Source organism: Chlorocebus sabaeus, chromosome 9, assembly GCF_047675955.1.
Source record: "Chlorocebus sabaeus isolate Y175 chromosome 9, mChlSab1.0.hap1, whole genome shotgun sequence".
Taxonomy (NCBI): Eukaryota; Metazoa; Chordata; class Mammalia; order Primates; family Cercopithecidae; genus Chlorocebus; species Chlorocebus sabaeus.
The window spans coordinates 7,892,044-7,913,819 of record NC_132912.1 but is presented as its reverse complement, the minus strand read 5'-3'; the positions used below and the strand labels follow the sequence as shown (position 1 = coordinate 7,913,819).

The following is a 21,776-nucleotide window of genomic DNA, read 5'->3' as shown; positions in this document are numbered from 1 at the left end:
TTCTCCATGTTGGTCAGGCTGGTCTTGAACTCCTGACCTCAGGTGATCCACCTGCCTCGGCCTCCCAAAGTGTTGGGATTACAGGTGTGAGCCACCGCGCCGGCCCTGGTTCTTCTTAGAAAGGAATATTATTTAGAACCAAGATATGTGCTAGCTGATCTTCATTACTACAGGGAAATCATTGCTTCAGGGCCTTTGTAGTGGAAAGAACTAAAAAATATGTGTCTTTTTTTTTGAGACGGAGTCTCCCTCTGTCACCCAGGCTGGAGTGCGATGGCCGGTCTTGGCTCACTGCCACCTCTGCCTCCCAGGTTCAAACAATTCTCCCGCCTCAGCCTGCAGAGTAGCTGGGATTACAGATGTGCACCACCTCACCTGGATAATCTTTTGTGTTTCTAATAGAGATGGGATTATACCATGTTGGCTAGGCTGGTCTCTAACTCCCACCGTCAGGTGATCCACCCACCTCGGCCTCCCAAAGTGCTGAGACTACAGGTGTGAGCCACTGCACCCAGCAATATGTGTACTTTTGAAGTGCAAAGTACACGCAGATACCTCTGATTCAAGTCTAAAATTACATATCCCTTCCTCCTCCCATGTCTTATTTGCATATCCTGTTTCTCCCAAAGTGAGAAACCTGGCTTCAATATCAAAGAGTTGACTTATCCTGCAATGTCTTTGCCTCCTTTTATTATTTATTTATTTATTTATTTATTTATTTATTTATTTATTTGAGATGGAGTCTTTCTCTGTCACCCAAGCTGGAACGAAGTGGTATGATCTCAGCTCACTGCAACCTCTGCCTCCCAGGTTCAAGCGATACTCCTGCCTCAGCCTCCCAAGTAGCTGGGACTACAAACAGGCGCCGCCATCATGCCCGGTCATAGCTCACTGCAGCCTCGACCTCCCATGTTCAAGCAATCCTCCTACCTCAGGCTCCTGAGTAGTTGGGACTACAGGCACACGTCACCATGCCTGGCTCATTTTTGTCTTTTTTATAGAGACAGGTTTTGCTATGTTGCCGAGGCTGGTCTCAAACTGCTGGGCTCAAGCGATTTGCCCGCCTCGGCCTCCCAAAGTGCTGGGATTACAGGCCTGAGCCACCATGCCTGGCAGCCCTTGTCTGCTTTCACAGTGTTTGTTCTCTTTTCATAGGATTCACCTAAGTGGTTTCGTCGTTAGCTGTGTAAAGATGACTCCTTAATAAAACACTTTATCTCAGATTGTTCCTGAGTGCCATACTACCATAGCTAACTGCATCTAATGACTAATGTCTGCTTGGACGTCCGATATGTAACTCAAATGTAATTAATGTTTGAGGGCTGTCCAAAACTAAAATCATTCTATTCTTTGCTGTATGCTTTGAGGGGGCAGGGGGGCAGGATCTGTGTTCATCTCATTCACTAATAAATAGTACCTAGCAGTTAGTCATATTTCAATAATGCCTTTGAATAATTCACCTCACAATGATGTATAGAGTGGATTAGAGCACAACTCTGTGAATATGTGAAAAACCACTGAGTGGTAGAGTTTAGAAGGGTGAATTTCATAGCACGTGGATGATATCTCAATGAAGCCACTATTTAAAGAGAGTAATTAGAGGTGAACAGTGGAGGCCAGGAATCAGGAACCTGTGCAAGAGCAGCAAGCGGCAGACATGGAGAGCAGCTGCTTCCTTAGCAGTGAGACTGCACAGAGCTTAGTGGGACACGAGATCTGTAGAATGAAATTTCTTCCTGAGATCAGAGCTCAGACTCATCCAAAAGGCCTGCTCCTTATCATTCTGTCTTGGGGGATGAGGAAAAGAACCAAGAGCAATGTGGGAAAGGCAAGTACTGGGGTGTAGCGGTCAGGGCTGACGAGGGTTACAGTTGAGGACCAGTGAGCCCAACTTCAGCCAACGGTAGTACTTTTTCTTCAGTTGGTGCCAGGAGGAGTTCAGTGACTGCACAGTTGTCAAGCTTCATTTAGAGAGTTTTGAATGATAATAAAGTTTCTGAAAGTTTCAACTATTCCATATTAAAGCACACAGAAAAACAGTTTCCTAAAGGGCACATTATAGACAACAGTTGTAATGATGGAAACTCAATCCTAGAATATTAAAATTAACAGACCTAGCCCTTTACGTACTGTGTACGTGTTTTCTGAAAATAGGATAGCCAGAGCAGTGGCCCCCGCCTGTAATCCCAGCACTTCAGGAGGCCGAGGCAGGCAGATCACTTGAGGCCAGGAGCTCGAGACCAGCCTGGGCAACATGGCAAAACCCTGTCTCTACTAAAAATATAAAAATCAGCCAGGCACGGTGTAGTCCCAGTTACTTGGGAGGCTGAGGTGGGAGGATGGCTTGAGCCCAGGAGGCGGAGCTTGCAGTGAGCCAAGATCCTGCCATTGCACTCCAGCCTAGGCGATAGAGCCAGACCCCATCTCAAAAAACAAAGGAAAAAAAAAAAAAGATAGCAGTTTGAATTATGTAATAAACCTTACCAGTGGACATTTATCACTGTAATTGCAGTTATGCTACTTAGCAAAAGGAGAGGACAGAAGTTGGGGGAAAATTTCAAGCTTACTCTATGATTCCTTCCTACATGTCTAAACCACACAGCATTTCCAGATTTATCTTGCCTTTCTCGTTCTCCGTATTAGCAGTTTTCAGAATGTGCTTTCGAACAGATTTTGGACTTTGCTTTTTCTGCTTCCTTGGCCTGAAATGCCTTCCCTCCCCACCAGTTAGCTCTAGTAATTTAATTTCTACTGTTGGTCACTGGTCCTTGAGGACTGTTTAGACCTCCCTTCCTCCAGGCTGGATGGCCTTCTCATGCCCCTTCAGTGGCTCTCCTGTGGCTCACCAGTTGTAACTTACCGCATTCTGTCATTTGCTTGTGTTCCTTCCAGACTGTAAGTTCCTGCAAGGAAGTGTTTTGTTATCACTGTATCTTCAGAGAGTCAGAGTGCCAGTACACAGAAGAGCATCACTAAATGCTACATGGAGCTGACGATTACTTTTACATAGAGCAGACATTTAACCAAGAATATAGCACTTATTCCCTGTTAGATTCTCAGTATTTTAAAATATTAGCTCATTTAATCCTAACGACCTTTTAATCGCCATCTTATAAATGATAAAACTTAAAGATTAAGTAACTTGCCCAAGGTCACTGCTGGTAAGGGCAGACCTAGTAGTATTCCAGTTCAGGCACAGATTATTCTTACTTATATTGACTGATTTCAAATTCCTGCTTTTCCTCCTTCCACGGTGTCTACGACACTCAATTCACCCTCACAGATGTGTTCTGCTGTCCTGGAAACTGGAGATGGGCCAAGCCAAGCTTAGAAGCAAAATACACAACAGGCTGGGCACGGTGGCTCACACCTGTAATTCCAGCACTTTGCGGGGCTAAGGAGGATCACTTGAGCCCAGGAGTTCAAGACCAGCCTGGGCGAAATGGCGTGTGTACACACACACACACAAGCCCCCAGAGGCATGTGGTTCATTGCTAACGTTCCCCAAAAGGTATCTGGTACTGGTTCACACTACACCTCCATCTGATTCCTCAGTTGTGAGCTGTTTCTTTCTCCTAGCCTCAGCCACCAACCCCTTCAGAAGTGGCTCCTGAAAACTTTGAGGGGAGTTAGAAAATGACCTTGAAGCTCTGGTCAGTTCACTAAATCTTTCTATTCATTACTATGAAGGTAGTTGTAAATATTTAAAGAATCCATTCTAAATACCTGCATTCATTTGTTTTTAAAAGTCAAGAAGAGCTTAAGAATGGGTTTTATATTGTTTATAATTTTATGTATTTTGGAATTTATATATTACTTTTGTAACTAAAAAAAAAACTTAAGTTTTTGATTTTTTTTTTTTTTTTTTTTTGAGACGGAGTCTGGCTCTGTCGCCCAGGGTGGAGTGCAGTGGCCGGATCTCAGCTCACTGCAAGCTCCGCCTCCCGGGTTTACGCCATTCTCCTGCCTCAGCCTCCCGAGTAGCTGGGACTACAGGCGCCGCCACCACGCCCGGCTAGTTTTTTTTGTATTTTTTAGTAGAGACGGGGTTTCACCGTGTTAGCCAGGATGGTCTCGATCTCCTGACCTCGTGATCCGCCCGTCTCGGCCTCCCAAAGTGCTGGGATTACAGGCTTGAGCCACCGCGCCCGGCCAAGTTTTTGATTTTAAACAAATAGAGAAAAGCCTGAAATTTTGGCATGGTCAAAACTTCCAGTGTGGAATCAGCGCAGACATCTAATCTTAATTGTGATCTAAATGTGAATATCGTACTTTTCTCAGTGTTTGGAAAAGATGTTTTAAATAATTTATTTAGAGTAAGTATATGCTTGGAATTTTGTATCCAGAATTCCAAGCAAATGCGTCCAGTGGCATTTTTTTTTTTTTTTTGGAACAGAGTCTTGCTCTGTTGCCTAGGCTGGAGTGCAGTGGCACAATCTCTGCTCACTACAACCCCTGCCTCCCAGGTTTAAGCAATTCTCCTGCCTCAGCCTCCTGAGTAGCTGGGATTACAGGTGCGTGCCATTTTTGTATTTGTTTGTTTGTTTGTTTTTAGTAGAAACGGGGTTTCACCATGTTGGCCAGGCTAGTCTCAAATTCCTGACCTCAAGTGATCCACCTTGAGTCTTGGTCTCCCAAAGTGCTGGGATTACAGGCATGAGCCACCGCGCCCCGCCCTGTTGACTGTTCTTTAAGGCTGTAATAAGGCATAGAACCGGGCTGAGGTCGTGGCTGCAGTGCTTTCCCTCTACCTTGTCCCCATAGAGGCTAGACATTTTAAGGTCAGTGGAGCACCATCAAATCAAAAGAACCTCTTAAATTATCTTCTACTAAAAAATTTTAATAGTAGCATGTTAATATTTTTAAATGTTTTAGTATCATCCCATTTCGAAAACTATATCTAATGTTCTTATATATAAGAAAAACAATGATTTTATTGTAAGTTGTTTATTGTAAGATAATTTACAAATATCTTGCTGTCTTCAGTAATTCAAATAATGGAGGAACAGTTTCTTCGGACAAAGACAGCAGTATGCTAAAAACAAAATCAACTGGCTGAATTTTCCTTCTTTACCTGAAAAACAAAGTACAGAACAAGTAAAAAAATCAAACAGCATTTTTTGGGAAAATAATGATGTCAAGAGATAATATTAATACCTATTTAAGTGGGGTACAGAGAACTGAATTTACACAATAAAGTGTTACTCTATACCAGTGATTCTCACATTTTGGTCTGGGGAACCTTTCATGGGGTTCATGAGGGCAAAACTATGTCTATAATAATGTTATTTTGCCTGTTTTATTCTCATTCTCGAGTATACAGTAGCGTTTCCCAGAGGCCACATGATCCATGACATCACAACAAAATGAATAGAGAGAGATGAAAATCTAGCTGGCTTCTGCGAAATCAATCAGACACTACGGGGTCCTGAGACCATAAAGTGTGACAACCACCACTCTTCACCACCTATGTATAATATCTCAAAATAATGTTAATTCTCTATCCTCAAAGTTTATTTCCTTATATCTACATTTTCTATGATCTACACACTCACTACAAAAAAAGTCCACTATCATTGCCCAGGTGCTCCCGTGAGTTGGCTGCTACTATAAAGTGGCCCATTCATCTAAATCTCTCAGAGGACACTTCTAGGATGACTAAATTAGCTTCACTCATATCTGAATAGGTTTCTTTTCTGAGCAGACGTGGGAAGAATGTGTGAACTTTACCTCTTGTCTGAGGATGGAGCTTGATTTTCATTAATCCCTGGTTATTATATTAGAAGAAAAAGAAACACAAAACAAGCAGGTTAAGAAGCAATCCATGCTAGTTAATCACATATGCTTTCCCATGAAAAAAAGTCAGTTTTTAAACTTGATGCCTTGAGTATATCATGCAAAAATACTTACCACAAGATTATTTTAAAACAGACTCAATGACTGTTATAAAAAGTCATAGATTTCAATCCAGGTTAGAAGCAATAAAAATATGCTCATGCAAGTAGGCAAGACTATGAACATACTAATTTAAATTACAATTTTTCTATAAATTAACACAATATATTTAGAGTTTTTTTTGGTGTTGTTGAGATGGAGTCTCGTTCTGTTGCCCAGGCTGGAGTGCAGTGGTGTGATCTCAGCTCACGGCAACCTCCTCCCGGGTTCAAGTGATTCTCCCTAATAATTTCATCTATTTCCACACTATTGATACTTTTTTCTTATAACTCTTTAAAAATGTAGAAACCACTCTTGGCTCCAGGCCACAGTTTAGTAACTTCTGTTCTGCTGTGATTTCTTATTTAGTGTCTGTCTTTACTGTTAAGACAAATATTGTTACCACTATATTCTCAGTGTCTAGCACAGGGCCTGACACTTAAGGGGCACTCAAATAATTTACCTTTTTGAACTCAGGAGAGAAATGACAAGGATCTGCATTAAATGCGCATAAAGAAGGGGAAAGATTCAAGAGATAGAAGGTGAAACTTAGCATGGTAACTGATTAGTAGGAGGTAAGAAGGAACGAGTCATAAAGAACTTACCACCATTTTTATCTAATCACAATTACTTGTATGTTTCTTACCCTATTAGACTATAAGTGCCTTAAAAGAGAGAATCACATCCTTAACACTGTGTCTACCACTGTACTGTGCACATAGTGGGTATTCAACTTAATAACTTTTTGAAATTCCCATTGTCTTAACCTTTTTTTCATAAACATTAAAGTTTTTCAACAACTAAGAAATTTTCTTGAGGAAAGCAGTATATATAGTTGGCCCTCAGTATCCATGGATTCAACCAAAGCTGATGAAAATATTTGGAAAAAAGATAAAAATAACGATAAAATAATAAAAATAAAAACCAATATAACAAAAATTTACATAGCATTATAACTAGAGATGATTAAAAGTATATGAGAGGATGTGCATTTGTTATATGCACTACTGTGCTATTTTATATCAGGGACTTGAGCATCTTCAGATTTTGGTATCCTGGGGGAGGTGAGAGAGAGTTCTGGAACCAATCACTTGCAGATACTGAGGGATGGCTATACTATCTTTTGGTACTGATATAGAAAACATAATGATTAAAAAATTCCTGGACCTTCCCAACATGCAATGGTTTATAGATTTATGTAAAACCAAATCTGAAACTAGCCCTGTAACTCAGAAAGCTTACAATTGTTTAAATTCCAAAGAAAGATTTCATAAATGATACTGAATTATTCACATCCCATTCCTAACGCTTTAGAAAAGTGAAAACTAAGCCCGAGTGTTTCCAGCTGAAACAATAAAAATAAACCAAAGAGATCTCATTTTTACCACATCTTTGTAGCCTAAGAGTTAGGATGCAAGATTCAGCAATGAGTTATTTCAACTTCAAAAGACAAAAACAAAAACTTTTAAGCATCCAAACAAGCAGACACAGCAAGAGGAAAAAAAAATTCTCTGAAGGCAACAATCTACAATTACTTACAGAGCCGCAGCACCAGAGATAATTTCAATCAACTCTTTTGTGATGACAGCTTGGCGGGTACGGTTGAATGTCAATGTCAATTTGTCAATCATCTCAGCTACAAACAAAACAAAAAGATTGCACAAAAAATCTGAAACTAGAGAAGAATAACTTGTTAACTAACTTTTGTTGCTTAATTTAAAAATAAGGGATTTTTGGATAACAAAATTGGCCTTTCAAAAAATGTTATGAAGATATTTTTACATCTTCCATAGGATACCTTTTCACAGTACTTGCAAATCAACTACCTATCAAGATATACTTTCCTACAGGTACAGGAATATTAAGTTAATGTTGTTGATGCTACTCTCGGCAATGGACTCCTCTCAGCTGAGATTCACTGTGTGCTCACAAGCATTCCTGCTGGCATCATCCTTATTGTGTACTTACAAGCATTCTTGCTGGCATTGTCCATGGCTGTCATCCTGGCACTCTGCTCACTAGTGCTGGACTCCTTCAGAGAGTAGTAGATGATGTTGGCCAGATTGTATTCTTGGTAATTTTGTAGCACATCAGCATCAATATCATCGTAGATACTCATGCTCTCTGTTAAAACAAGTGATCAGTTTCTTTGAAGTTATACAGAATACTAATTCATCAAAAACAGCTTTTCAGTGTAAAACTCCTTTATAATTACAGAGCAGAAATTAATGTAAGATAAGGTAAATGAATCTGTTCTAATAATTTCATCTATTTCCACACTATAGATAGCATATTTTTAGCAAAATATAATGTGTAAATAAAGCATTCGATATTCTACTCCATATAACTTTAGAAAAATTAAGTCAACATTTGAAATAACTGTACTACATTTCATGATTATGAGACCCTCTGGACAGCATTAGCATGTGCCTGTTACAAAGCCAGCAAGCACTCAATGCTTTTTCCAATTAAAAAAAAAAAAAAAGAATAAATTGAAACCAATATAGTGTAATACAGGTTGAGCATCCCAAATACCAAAGTCCAAAATCTGAGGTGCTCCAAAATCTGAAACATTTTGAGCACTGACATGATGGCACAAGTGGAAAATCCCACACCTGACCTTGTGTGATGGGGTGCATTTGAAACTTTGTTTCATGCAGAAAATTATTTAAAACATTGCATAAAACTGCCTTCAGGTTATGTATATAAGGTGTACAGACTCGGGTCCCATCCCCAAGATACTGCATTATAAATATGAAAATATTCTGAAATACTAAACATTTCTGGTCCTAAGCATTTACACAAGGGATACTCAACCTGTGCAATAATTCCAACTTAGTCATTTGATTACTGAAGAAATCTGAATGTATCAATCTGGAAAATGAGAGAGGGAAAACATTTCTAAGCACATGAAAGAGGGGGAGAACTAGAAACTGATATGAATTGTAGTTTTAATGTTGTAGCAATTTAGTAGAACATTTCAAAATTCATTCATTGGGGTCAAGTGGTGAAACAGTACTATATTTCATCAAACTGAAAATGGTACTGGTTGTAACACCTACTTTATTTCTCATTAAGAGAGAAAAATATGTAGTCTATTACAAATGATACTCCATTGGCTGGTAGAGCCATCTCAATTTCAGAAACATTAACATGTAAAGTACATACTTGAAAATAAATGAAGTATTAGGAAATAGATGAAAATAGATGGTATATACAAGGGGAAAAAGCCTTAGGAAACTAAAATCAGTTCTAGAATATTATTCCAGGATGCTGGATATAATGATTCAATGACGACTTTCTTCCAACAATAAAACAAGAGAATTGGGTCGGTCAGTGTAAATTAGTTGTGAACACTGTTCAACTCTTGATGATCAATGACGACTTTCTTCCAACAATAAATGATCAATGACGACTTTCTTCCAACAATAAAACAAGAGAATTGGGTCGGTCAGTGTAAATTAGTTGTGAACACTGTTCAACTCTCTATTCTAGAGCTCCTGTTGTATTGTAGTCAGAGGTCCCAAACATGAATTGCAAAGCCAGTTTCTAGCTACGCTCTTCAATCCTTGAGGACAAAAAATCTAATGATGAACCTCAATAGATACCAATTTGTTCAATTAATGACAGAATAGAGCAGGAATTATCGAACAATGACTGAATTAAGTATCATGGAAGTCAAGAGATGGCACTTCAACAGCCCCAGATCAGCAGGGCACAGTGGCTCACACCTGTCATCCCAGCATTTTGGGAGGCAAAGGAGGGTGGATCACTTGAGGGCAGGAGTTCAAGACCAGCCTGGCCAATATGGTGAAACCCCAACTCTACTAAAAATACAAAAATTAGCCAGGCGTGGTGGTAGCATGCACCTGTAATCCCAGCTACTTGGGAGGCTGAGGCAGGACAATTGCTTGAACCCGGGAGGTGGAGGTTGCAGTGAGCCAAGATCATGCCATTGCACTTCAGCCTGGGTGACACAGTGAGACTCCGTCAAAAAAAGAAAAAAGCCCCAAATCATTTGCTATAGCGCTATTGCTACCACTATACATCTTGACACTGTCTGCCTTAGTGTACAAATCTCTTCATTCTACATGCCAAAAAATATATGTAGTAGAAAAACTACTCACCAGCACTTGCAATGGTATTAAGGGAAAAGATGGGCTTTTCTTCTGTCTTATAGGAGATGACAGACCTAGAATTGACAAAAACAAATGTAAATCTCAAAGTAATTTTTAAACTATTATTTCAAAATATGAACAAAAACATGAACATAAAAAAAGCTTTGATTTCTAAATCTTTCTTGCCTGAATCGATTAAAGATGATGGAGCCTTCATCAAATTCATATCCAGAATTCAGTAATTCAAGGGCAATGACTGACGCATCTCCAAAAGTGGGGGGCTTTCTTCCCACTTCTTTGAATGCCACCAGAAACTGGTCAGAATGAGTCCTATAAGAAAAGCAAGAGCTCACATAGCTAGTTTAACAACACTTCTGAAAGAGCATAGGGGACGGGCAGGAGAAAACATCGTCACCATGGATCAGGTCTTTTGGGGTGTGGGTGGTGGTGATTTCCTGAGTTGTTCCACACACTATCATAATTCCTTTCCCTCAGCACCTGCAAAGAACTAAGAACTAAAAGTGAGGTCTGTCTTGTTTTATATTCGTTTTGCCTTTATTCCTCTCCTTCTAATCCTAATGAACTATTGCTAACATTTCCAGGCTGGAACAGCTCCTCAGATGCCTCATTTGGCTTAATGCTGATAGCTTTTGATATTCACATGGCACTCAACTTATGATCCGGATGAAGAAGCAAAGGTAGAAAACAGGGGAAGGAAAACAGAAATGTTCCAATATATCCTGGAAAAAAGAAAAAGGAAACGAACACCTCCCTGTGAGTATACCAAAAACGGCCCTGAAGAATATACCTTGTTTGATTAAACTATCGACGAAGGATTTCAGAGTTTGTCAAAACTTCTGCGAGAAGATTTATTCATGCTTGCACCTTTATGAAAATAAACAATATATATTTAAATTACCTATAAAGTATGCCTCTGATTTTGTCACCAATTCCAACAAGCATAACTTCTTTCCCAGCTGCTGTTAGCGTAGCAACCTCACTTTTCATCTGTTTAGCAATGGAGGAATGAATAGCACCACACAGTCCTCGATCTGAGGACACACCAATAAGGAGGTGTTTCTTCTTGTCTTCAGGAACCTTGATATCAGCTTTTTCATACAAAGCTTAAAAACAAACAAAAGCATTAAGTTTTATATGCAATTTACACTAAATACAGTAAATATCCAATTTACAAAGCAGTTGGTTATTTTCAAAATATGCATTTACATTTACCTGGCAACTGCCTAGTATAAGCAAGTGTTCTTAGGACAGCTGTAAGCTGAGGCCGGGCACAGTGGCTCATGCCTGTAATCCCAGCACTTTGGGAGGCCAAGGTGGGTGGATCACCTGAGGTCAGGAGTTTGAGACCAGCCTGGCCAACATAGTGAAACCCCATTTCTATTAAAAATACAAAAATTAGCCAGGTGTGGTGGCGGGGCTGTTAATCCTAGCTACTGGGGAGGCTGAGGCAGGAGAATCGCTTGAGCCTGGGAGGTGGAGGTTGTAGTGAGCTGAGATTGTGACACTGCACTCTAGTCTGGGTAACAGAGTAAGACTCCATCTCAAAAAAAAACAACAAAACAAACAAAAAACAACAAAACACACACACACAAAACAAAGGACAGCTGTAAGCTGAGATTATTGAAGATTTGGTAGATAAATAGGGGGTTCACTGCATGATTTTCTTTACTATCAAATTTGCATAAATCTTCCTTAAGTTAAAAATTCTTTTAGATAGCCTCAACTCCGGATAAGACAGCATGATCATAAAAAAGGTAAGAGAAAGAATGTAATTACAAGTTAAAATAGAAACTTCTTTCCCATTTCCAGCTCTTTACAATTTTATTTCCAAGATAAATTCATAATCAAATAAGTATAAAAGCATTTAAAAACACAATATAAATTCTTTTTAAACTGCCGTATCTCTTTTCCATGAAGAAGACTAATTAAGGATGGATTACATAAATTTCTGAAGGAAAAATGTCTTCATGCTTTTGAAAAGATAAGAATGGTGATTAAGTATCTTGAAAATGAAGGTTCTCAGCTGCTTTTCCTGCTTCAACATCATTCGGATTCTTCTCGCAACACCATCAAGAGTCACATCCATGACCACCCGGTCAGCTCTCCACTGCAATGCCGCCTACCTGTCCCCACTGCAGTCCTAAAATGCCACACTACAAGGTCACAGGATGAAATTAAGCCCTTGCACCTAGTGCATGGTTTCCAAGTTCTTCTGATGGTATACTTAGTAACTGGGAAAATTTCAGAATATTTTAAAAGTTAACATGGTCACGTAGAATGGTTAAAAAATACACAGGCTCTGACACCAAACCACATAGGTCCAAACAGAGGCTCTTCATCCTTTTATATGTGATCTTAGGCAAGTTACTTAACTTCCATGTGCTTCAGTTTTTCTCACTGGAAAGCAGGGATTCTAACAGTTCCTACCTGCATGGGTTGTTATCGTTACGTGTCAGGTGGATATAGATGAAAAATAAGTACATGTCAAGTACTCAAATAGGCTTGACATCACTGTAAGCTCTAGATACAGGTCATCAGTAGTCTTCTTTGTGTTAAACAGTTCTTCCTAATTTGTGAATTACACTCTTCCCTTACCCAAAGATCCCAATCCATATATTCGAGCTGGTTTCAGCTCTCTCTCAGCTCGGGCATATTTTGCTGCTGCTACCATTTTCATAGACTTGGTAATTTTCTGGATGTTTTTGATGGACTTTAGTCTCCTGGTAACTGAAAAATAGAAGTACTGTGTTAAGACAAAGGAATTACCGTCTAACTTCATTGTGAATTTATTGAAATATTTGTCTAAATTGCAAGGCAGAATAATGAGCACTTAGATAAACAATAAACAGCATGATGCTAAACCAGTCTTAATAGTACTAATAAAAGGAAGGCAAGACTAGCTACTACTTAGGACAAGCAAATGGCAACATAAGACAATAATATACATTTAAAACATTAAATGGTATTGAAAATTGCCTTAACCACATATTCCGTAACATTATTTATATATAATTCCATAACATTATTTACCCCTCCTCCCCCCACGTACACCCACCCACACCCACACTGGTATAGTTTTTTCTAGTTACGTCATGATCATTCTACAGACAAGAGAACACAGCTTTCTCATGTGTCCTTTCTTACTGGTCTTTTCAGAACAAGTCCAACATCCCAAACATACAATGGAAATCCATTTGGTCAGTTTTGATCAAATATACAATGGGCTAAAGCAGTGTATTTTTGAAAGTATTTGTATTTGTCAAAATTTAGTTTTCTTAATTCACATATTGAAACGAACAACATACTTACTATCTTTCAAAGTTGCCATATTTCGAACTTGAATCCTGAGGATAAAAGTTTTAAAATTATTTCAGTTTTTTGAAAAATAGTTCCGTTACACAAGAAAAACTTTCAGAGTTAATATATTTATTTAAAAAATATGCCATAAAGAAGCAATCTATCAAATACAGGACTCAGAATGTATATGAATAGACATATCTTTAAATTCCTTAGTAGTGGCGCGAATCCCTGTATCGAAGGCCTCCTTTCATTTGGCCTGTCTCTAACACCACCTTCCCTGAAGTCAACATGCTCTATTGACTCCCACATGTTCTACTCCGACCTTCATATCTTTGCTTATGTTGTTTCCATAACAGAAAAGCCCCTCCCCTTGTTAAGCTGCCCAACTATACTTCAAGTCAAGGCCAGCCACTCTAAAAACTTCCTTAGTTCACAGCAACTTCTTCCAGCAACACGTAGAGTCAATGATGCAGTCAAACATGACTACATGTGTAAAAGTAATTTATATCAACTGATTCTTAACTTTTTCAATTCAGCTCAATAAACATCTGCCAAGCTGCTCTACATTCCAGGCACTGGTAAACACGACATGGTCTCTGACATACTATTACCTCATAAACAAGGTTCATGAAAAATTACATTTACATAAAATTTAATATTTTTTCAAGTCTTTAAAATTGAAATGCTAATGTGCAGAAGTCAAAATGATTAGACTTAAATGAAATGTTGGTGAAAGATGAATATGAGAGAATTTCTGCCCTAATGGGAGAAGACATGCTAAAAAATATGAAATTATCTTCCTGCCTTCAAATCCATACAAAGTGCCTGTGTTTGCAGGCAAAGCTACGCTGGAGAATTGAGCAATGAGTAAATATGTTCACAAAGAAGGGACCTAAGGAGGGGATTCTCAGGAACGGGATGTCATTTTAAGAGGATTCATGTTCAGGAAAGAGTGAGAAATGGAGAAGGGGAAGCTGGAGACATGAGCTGGGTTTGTTACTTTAAATAATTAATATTTTTAAATATTAAAAAAGCAAGTAAGTTTAAATCTTATTTGTAGGTTAGTAGGGAAATGAATGTTTATAAGCTCACAAATCAGTTTAGTATTTCAGCAAAGTATCTCAGATGGCAGTGACAAGCGTAAAATGAGGTTGGAGTTTTGATGAACATTGAAAACATGGGGACATAGGCTGCCGCAGCCTCACGAGAGACCTCAAGAACCTGGACAAAGATGCCAGCAAAGCAATAGGAGACTAGATTTGCGAGCATTTAACTTCTTCACATGTACATTCATAGTAGAAAGGAAAACAATAAGAATGATTTAAGGTTTCTCTAATTGAATGACCTCAGTGGACGGTGACTAATATCGCTCATGAGCATAGATTAGATGCAAAAATCCTCAACGGTGTATTAGCAAATCAAATCCAACAATGTATTAAAAATAATTATACACTATCACTAAGTGGGATTGACTCCAGGTATGCAAAGCTGGTTCAATATTTAAAAATCAATACACCAACAGGTTAAAGAAGAAAAAAGCATTCAATCAATAGGTGCAGAAAAAGCATCCAACAAAATCTAACACCCATTCATGATAAAGTCTCTCAGCAACCTAGGAATAGAGAACTTCCTCAACCTGCTAAAAAACAAAATACAAAAACCTTGACTTAATGGGAGAGGCTAGGAGCTTTCCCCATAAAATTGGGAACAAGACAACGAAATCCCCACTTATCCCTCTTCTTCAGTATCATACTCGAAGTCTTAGCTAATGCAGTAAGGCAAGAAAATAAGAGGCATAGAGATTTGAAGGGAAGGAATAAAACTGTTTTTGTTCATAGATGACATGATTATCTATGTAGAAAATCCCAAAGAATAAAAATAACCCCTCCTAGAGCCGATAAACATTTATGACAAGGTTGTAGGATATAAGGTTAGTGTATATAAAAAGCTTGCATTCCTCTACAGCAGCCCTGAACTACTGGAGTATGAAGTTAAAAATGCCCGCACACAATTATATGGTTAAAATTATAAACTTCGTGTTACATGTGTTTTACAATTTTAAAAATCCACTAAAATCTCAACAAGTTACTTTGTGGATATCAATAAACTGATTTTCAAGGTTATACGGGATGGCCAAAGACCTAGAAAAGCCAAGCAATATTGTCAGGACTAACACTACCTGACTTCAAGACTTCCTCTAAAGTTACAGTAATAAAGAAGCAAAAACAATTAAAGGAAAAAAGGATATTCTAACAAACAAATGGTACTGGCACAACTGGACACTTATATGCAAAAATACTAATCTGTACAATGACTTCACAAATTTCATAAAAATTAACTTAAAATTAATCACAGGCCTAAATATAAACTACCAAACTGTAAAACTTCTAGAAGATACCACAGGAGACAGTCCAGGTGCCTTGGGTTTGGCAATGAGTTTTTAAATACAACACCAAAAGCATCATCCATGACAGAAAAAATTAATTTGGGCTTTATTGAAATTTAAAACTTCTGTCCTGTGAAAAATACTGTAAAGAGAATGAAAAGTCAATCCACAGGCTGGGAGAAAGTATTTCTAAAACTATCTCTGATAAAGGACTTGTAACCAAAACAAACAACTCTTAAAATGCAATAAGAGAAAAAACAACCCAAATTAAAAAATGGGCAAAAGATCTGGAGACTTCACCAAAGAAGATAAACAGATGTCAGGGCCGAGTGCAGTTGCTCATATAATCCCAGCACTTTGGGAGGCCGAGGCGGGAGGATCACGAGGTCAGGAGTTCCGAGACCAGCCTGACCAACATGGTGAAACCCCGTCTCTACTAAAAATACAAAAAATGAGCTGGGCGTGGTGGTACGCGCCTGTAATCCCAGCTACTTGGGAGGCTGAGGCAGGAGAATCACTTGAACCCAGGAAGCAGAGGTTGTGGTGAGCAGAGATGGCACCAATGCATTCCAGCCTGGGCAACAGAGCAAGACTCTGTCCCCCCGCAAAAAAAAAAAAAAAAAAAAAAAAAAAAAACCAGATGGTAAAAAGCACATATAATGCTCAGTATCACATCATTAGAACACTGCAAGTTAAAACAGTAAAATACTACTACACACCTGCAAGAATGGATAAACCCAAAAAACTGACCACCAGACGATGATAAGGATGTGGAACAAAAGGAACTCTCACTGATTACTGGCAGGAAAGTAAAACAGTACACAGCCACTTAGGAAGATGTTCTGGCAGTTTTTTACAAAGCTAAACCTAGTCTTAACTCATGATTCAGCAATCAGTATTGACCCAACTGAGATGAAAAGTTATGTCCACATAAAATCTACACATGAGCATGTAAAGTGGCTTCATTCATGATGCCAAAAGTTGGAAGCAACCCAGATGTCCTTTGATACATGAATGAATGGATCTAACTCTGATACATCCATACAATGGACCATTATTCACCAAAACCACAAGAGCTATTAAGTCATAAAAAGGCCTGGAGAAACCTTACGTGCATAGTGCTAAGGGAGAGAGGGCAGTCTGAAAAAGACCAAATCCTGTATGATTCTAGCTATACGACATGCCAGAAAAGGTGACGATCCAGCAATAGTTGAGAGAAGCGGTGGTCAGGGTTTGGGGGAGTAGAGGAGGGAATTTTTAGGGGAGTGAAGCTCTTCAGTATGATATCGTAATGGTGGATACATGCCATTAAACATTTGCCCAAATCCATAGAACTGTATAACAAAGAGTGGATCTTTGTTTTTTGGGGTTTGAAGACAGGGTCTCACTCCCCTCACCCAGGCTAGAGTGCAGTGGCGTGACCATGGCTCCCTGCGGTCTCGACTTCCTGGGCTCAGGTGATTCTCCCACTTCAGCACGAAAAATACTAGGTTTGGTTTTAAGAATGAATCTACTACTTTGGGAGGCCGAGACAGGAGGATCACGAGGTCAGGAGATCGAGACCATCCTGGCTAACACGGTGAAACCCCGTCTCTACTAAAAAATACAAAAAACTAGCCGGGCGTGATGGCGGGCACCTGTAGTCCCAGCTACTCGGGAGGCTGAGGCAGGAGAATGGCGTGAACCTGGGAGATGGAGCTTGCAGTGAGCCGAGATCTGGCCACTGCACTCCAGCCTGGGCGACAGAGCGAGACTCTGTCTCAAAAAAAAAAAAAAAAAAAAAAAAAAAAGAAGAATCTAGTAAAGGAAAAGATAAAAGCTGGCAAATCCTGACAAGCTCTGTTACTTTACAGCACAAACTACCTGCCATGACTGTTCTACTGGCAACAGCTTTTCATAATCACACTTAAAAAGTAATACCAGTTTTTGGCCAACCTTCCTTTTTTGGTGTAGTAATGACTTTTCTCCCTGAACACAAAATTTATTGGTTATGACAAGTCACACTTGGATATTATGGTTTTAGGCAGACTCTTTAATTGAACTGATACAAGTTTCTGGTCAGAGAATACCGTATGGAACAACTTTGAATTGCACACCATATTTGGACAAAGACAGAATGTTTTGGTTTCCTTAAGTACTCCAAGTTAGAGGTATGAAGAGGTAGCATCTTCTGTGATAATGCTATGCACTTGCCCTAATTTCATGTGTTTTAAAGCACTCTCATGTTTAGCTTTCATTTAATTCTGAAGATGTCTATGTTACTACTTTAATTTTTAGGTACAATTTGAGTAAGAACAGTGATGAGCTAATTGAACTCTCTTTAGGGATAGCTTCCTTTACTAAATATACATTTTTTGCAAATGAAGAGATAGAGCTCTGAATCATTGCACGTCCTGACATCCTCCGGAGACTAAGAAACACAGCGGAGGGAAAATCAAATGCACTGTGGATTACCACTATCTACCATGATCCCACAGCACTGTTACAACAGCTGATGAAGGCAGGGGAGGAGGGAGTCAGGAATGACACCCTTCCAAGAAACTACAATTTGAGAGATTTTTAAGGAGTGTATTAAGATATATAAAAACTTAAAAAGGAAGCAACATTGGCTAATTCTCAAGGAAAAGAAAATTATGAAGTACTTCTAATTCTGATATTAAATGTGTAAAAGTCCATCACCTGCCACCAGCAAAAACTGATTCCTTCACACTTCTCTAACCCACACCCCGGACTGCATCACCTTTTTTTTTTTTTTTTTGAGATAGAGTCTCTCTCTGTCACCAGGCTGGAGTGCAGTGGCACGATCTCAGCTCACTGCAACCTCCGCTTCCTGGGTTCAAGCGATTCTCCTGTCTCAGCCTCCCGAGTAGCTGGGATTTCAGGCACGTACCAACACGTCTGGCTAATTTTTGTGTTTTTAGTAGAGACAGGGTTTCACCATGTTGGCCAGTATGGTCTCTATCTCTTGACCTCGTGATCCTCCCGCCTTGGCCTTTCAAAGTGCTGGGATTACAGGCGTGAGCCACTGCGCCTGGCCCGCGACTGCATCTTCTTTTCCTCTTTTGGCAAGTCCAAGCAATCTTTCTTACATTACATTTGATGTAGAAACTGTACTTAAATTCTTCATTTATGTAATGATATACAGCATTTGGATCCCTATCAGCATTTCTCCCACTGTCCTACATGCTTTGCAAATACTCTAATCCTCACACTAACCCACTGAATTGTGCACTTTTACTGCATATATTTGACAGATAAGGAACTGGTGGGACAGACACTAAGTAACTCGCCCAAGGTCACAGAGCTGCTAAGTGGCAATCAGAATTCAATCCCTGCCATCTGAATGGAGCCCTTCAGGGCTGGCTACAGAGTCTCTCTTGTATACAGTACTATACTCTGCTGCCTAACATTTTTTACATTTACTAGTAAATATCTGCCCTTATGGTCTCTGATGACAATTTGTCTTTTCTCTCCTGAAATGCCATCTCTTTTCGGTATATGTAGTTTATGACTACTGACACGTTATTATAGAACAGTTCCATTTTAGAGACTACTGAACTCTAAGACATAGAAATATGTTTTTCACAGATTTGAAGACAGTAAAATCAGGGACTCTTTCTCTCCAAATTTTTATTTCCATTTTCTTAAATGCTACTTTAAAAAAAAAAAAGGTTTAATTTTCAAAAAGGGTATTTTGCCGATATCCTAACAACTATTAAAATAACCACTGTGAATTTAAGTAAGACTAATGTTTAATTTATGTTAGTATGGTAACCTCTCTGAAAATGAAAACTAAAACAATAACAAATTGTACTTTAAAAAACTTCCAGTAATCAAGACAGAAGCGTGGAAATATGCCTCTTCATGGTTCGTTAAGGCAAAGGTATTTTTTTCCCCTTCCAAATTAATTCTGTGGAGTGGTTTTAATTTCTGAATTCAGAAGGCAGTTATAATTAATGGGAAGAGAAATGGCAGAAGAGGCAGGAAAGACATTAAGCACCAGGAGTGAAGGAATAAGTGAAAAGAAGAGGACAGAATATGCTTTCATAGTGGAACACTGTTGATTGATGACTTAAAACCAATATTCCAAAGAGATTAAGGTCAGGATTAGGACCTTTATATGCTGATTGAGGTTCCGATTTCAGCTCCTAACAGTGGTTGTCTTCAACTGAGAGCACTTATTTAAAACCATCCTTTACTAAAAGAGCTTCAAATTATCTTACGAGTGCTTTTAAAAAAGATATTTCTAAAATTTTTTGTAAAATATTCTATCTTTGCTTAAGAAACTCTTCCCATTTTTTTAAAGATCAACTTAGAAACTAAACTAAGGTTCTAAAAATACTGACAGATAACATTAATGCGTGGCAAGAAGGTAAGGACAGGAGACCTGATGTTCGCAGAGCACCACTGCATGCCAGGCACTGTTCCAGGAAGCTGACGGAGACCTTATCTATTTGTTCACCATCACATTTTGGCACCTTCCAAGTACCACCGGGTGCAGTGCAAGCACTCAGCTAACGTCTGCTGAGTGGTTAGTTAACAAGTGGGGCAATCTATACAACTCAGAATCCAACTACAGTGACCTTTTAATTCCCATGAATTTATTTTTCCGTATTAGAGAAAAAAAATCTGACTTCTAAGGCCAAGCTACCAAAAATTCTATGTGGCTAATTCACATCAGATTTCATTCTGAAAATCTCGTATATTACTATCAGTTATTTGCTTAATGCAAAACGTATTTATTTCAATTAATGTTTTATGGACGCTTCAATATAAATTAGGATGCAAAAAACTGTAGCGCCTTAGAAATCCTCCATACTGTTTAGAGCAGGGAATTGCTACCACACAGCCTATAATCCCCTTAGCAGCGTGTCTGAAATTCTTCCAGATTCTGTCAAGCTTCAAAACTCAACAGCACCACCCACAAACCAACTTTTACCTGCCCATTCCCAGGCCTTCTAATATGCATTCCCCCAGCCCAGGTCCCCCCACCTGGAACTAATGTTTAAAATTCTCGAGGCTCGTGGCACCATTTAGCTGCACGTCAGTTAACTTAAAGCCCACCGACCTCCTCCCCCTAGGACCTTGGGGCAATTTCATGACCTTGCAGGGTTATGGTGTCAGCAAGTGGTTTCAAGGCAGTGCTAGGTGTCCTTCCCTTCCCCGCCCTCAGACAGATCTATACCGTCCCTTCTGCACCAAGACCACCCTCAGGGGCATCTAGGATGTTCGCCTTTGCTGTTCCAGAACCCAGCAAAGCGTCTGCAACACGGGAGGTGCTCGACGGCCGCGCTCTCTGACTCGATCGAATCTTAAAGGGTCACTCTGTCCAGCACTGGAGGGTTTCAAAGGGCGTCAAGGACAAAAAGCACAACTTAACATTTCCCCTGGGCTATCGCTCAGGCTCCCGACACCTCGCGGGCCCCGAGACTGGGGGCCTGGCTCGCAGCGGAAGCTCAGGAAGTGTTGATTAGCTGAGGGAACTCAAGACCGCCCAGACGTCAATCTGGACTCAGGCCGCAGTCCCGAGGTCCCAGGTGGCCCTCCGGCCTCAGGGGACCGGGCGGGACCTTGCTCCGCCAGAGCCGGGCCCTGCGCACGCCTCGCCGGCCTCGGAGCCGCTTCCTGCAGCCCCCGCTACCCGGCGCTTCCGAGGGGCCAGGGGCCCAGTCAGGCCCTGCGACCCCAGATCTGCTCCTGCGCCCATCTCCTCCTCCCTGCCCCGTGCCCAAGCTCTTCCATCCCTTGCGTTCCTGCCGATCTTCCCGCAAGTTGCCATACCATTGAGGCTGCAAGGTCCAGGCCGACAGCCCAGCTACGCCCGCGCGAGAGAACATGGTAGCCCCAGCCCTGCTGAAGGTCGGTCAGGCAGGCCTCAGCGCGCATGCGCAGAAGCTTCCTAGCGCGCCCCCCCCGCCCACCTCGCTCTCTTCTTCAGTCTCGTTTCCTCGCGCTACGGCGAGAGGAGTCTCGCGAGCGTTGCAACCCAGTCGTCCCAGGCCCCACCTCTTTTCGCC

General features: G+C 40.1%; 1 protein-coding gene across 2 annotated transcripts; it reads right to left on the bottom strand.

Moving 5' to 3' along the window:
- Positions 1-4,931: 4,931 nt before the first annotated feature.
- Positions 4,932-21,664, bottom strand: ATP5F1C (ATP synthase F1 subunit gamma). Of its 2 annotated transcripts, XM_008002220.3 has the most exons (10): positions 21,541-21,664; positions 13,383-13,417; positions 12,669-12,800; positions 10,972-11,176; positions 10,239-10,382; positions 10,062-10,126; positions 7,903-8,058; positions 7,474-7,570; positions 5,731-5,767; positions 4,932-5,074 (listed from the first exon to the last, which is right to left on the bottom strand). In XM_008002220.3, the coding sequence occupies exons 1-9, from the start codon at positions 21,594-21,596 to the stop codon at positions 5,761-5,763; spliced, it is 897 nt and encodes a 298-aa protein (XP_008000411.1). In that variant the 5' UTR covers positions 21,597-21,664; the 3' UTR covers positions 4,932-5,074; positions 5,731-5,760. The 2 variants fall into 2 exon arrangements, with proteins under 2 accessions (XP_008000411.1, XP_008000412.1); XM_008002221.3 differs by lacking the exon at positions 5,731-5,767.
- Between the last annotated feature and the right edge of the window lie 112 nt (positions 21,665-21,776).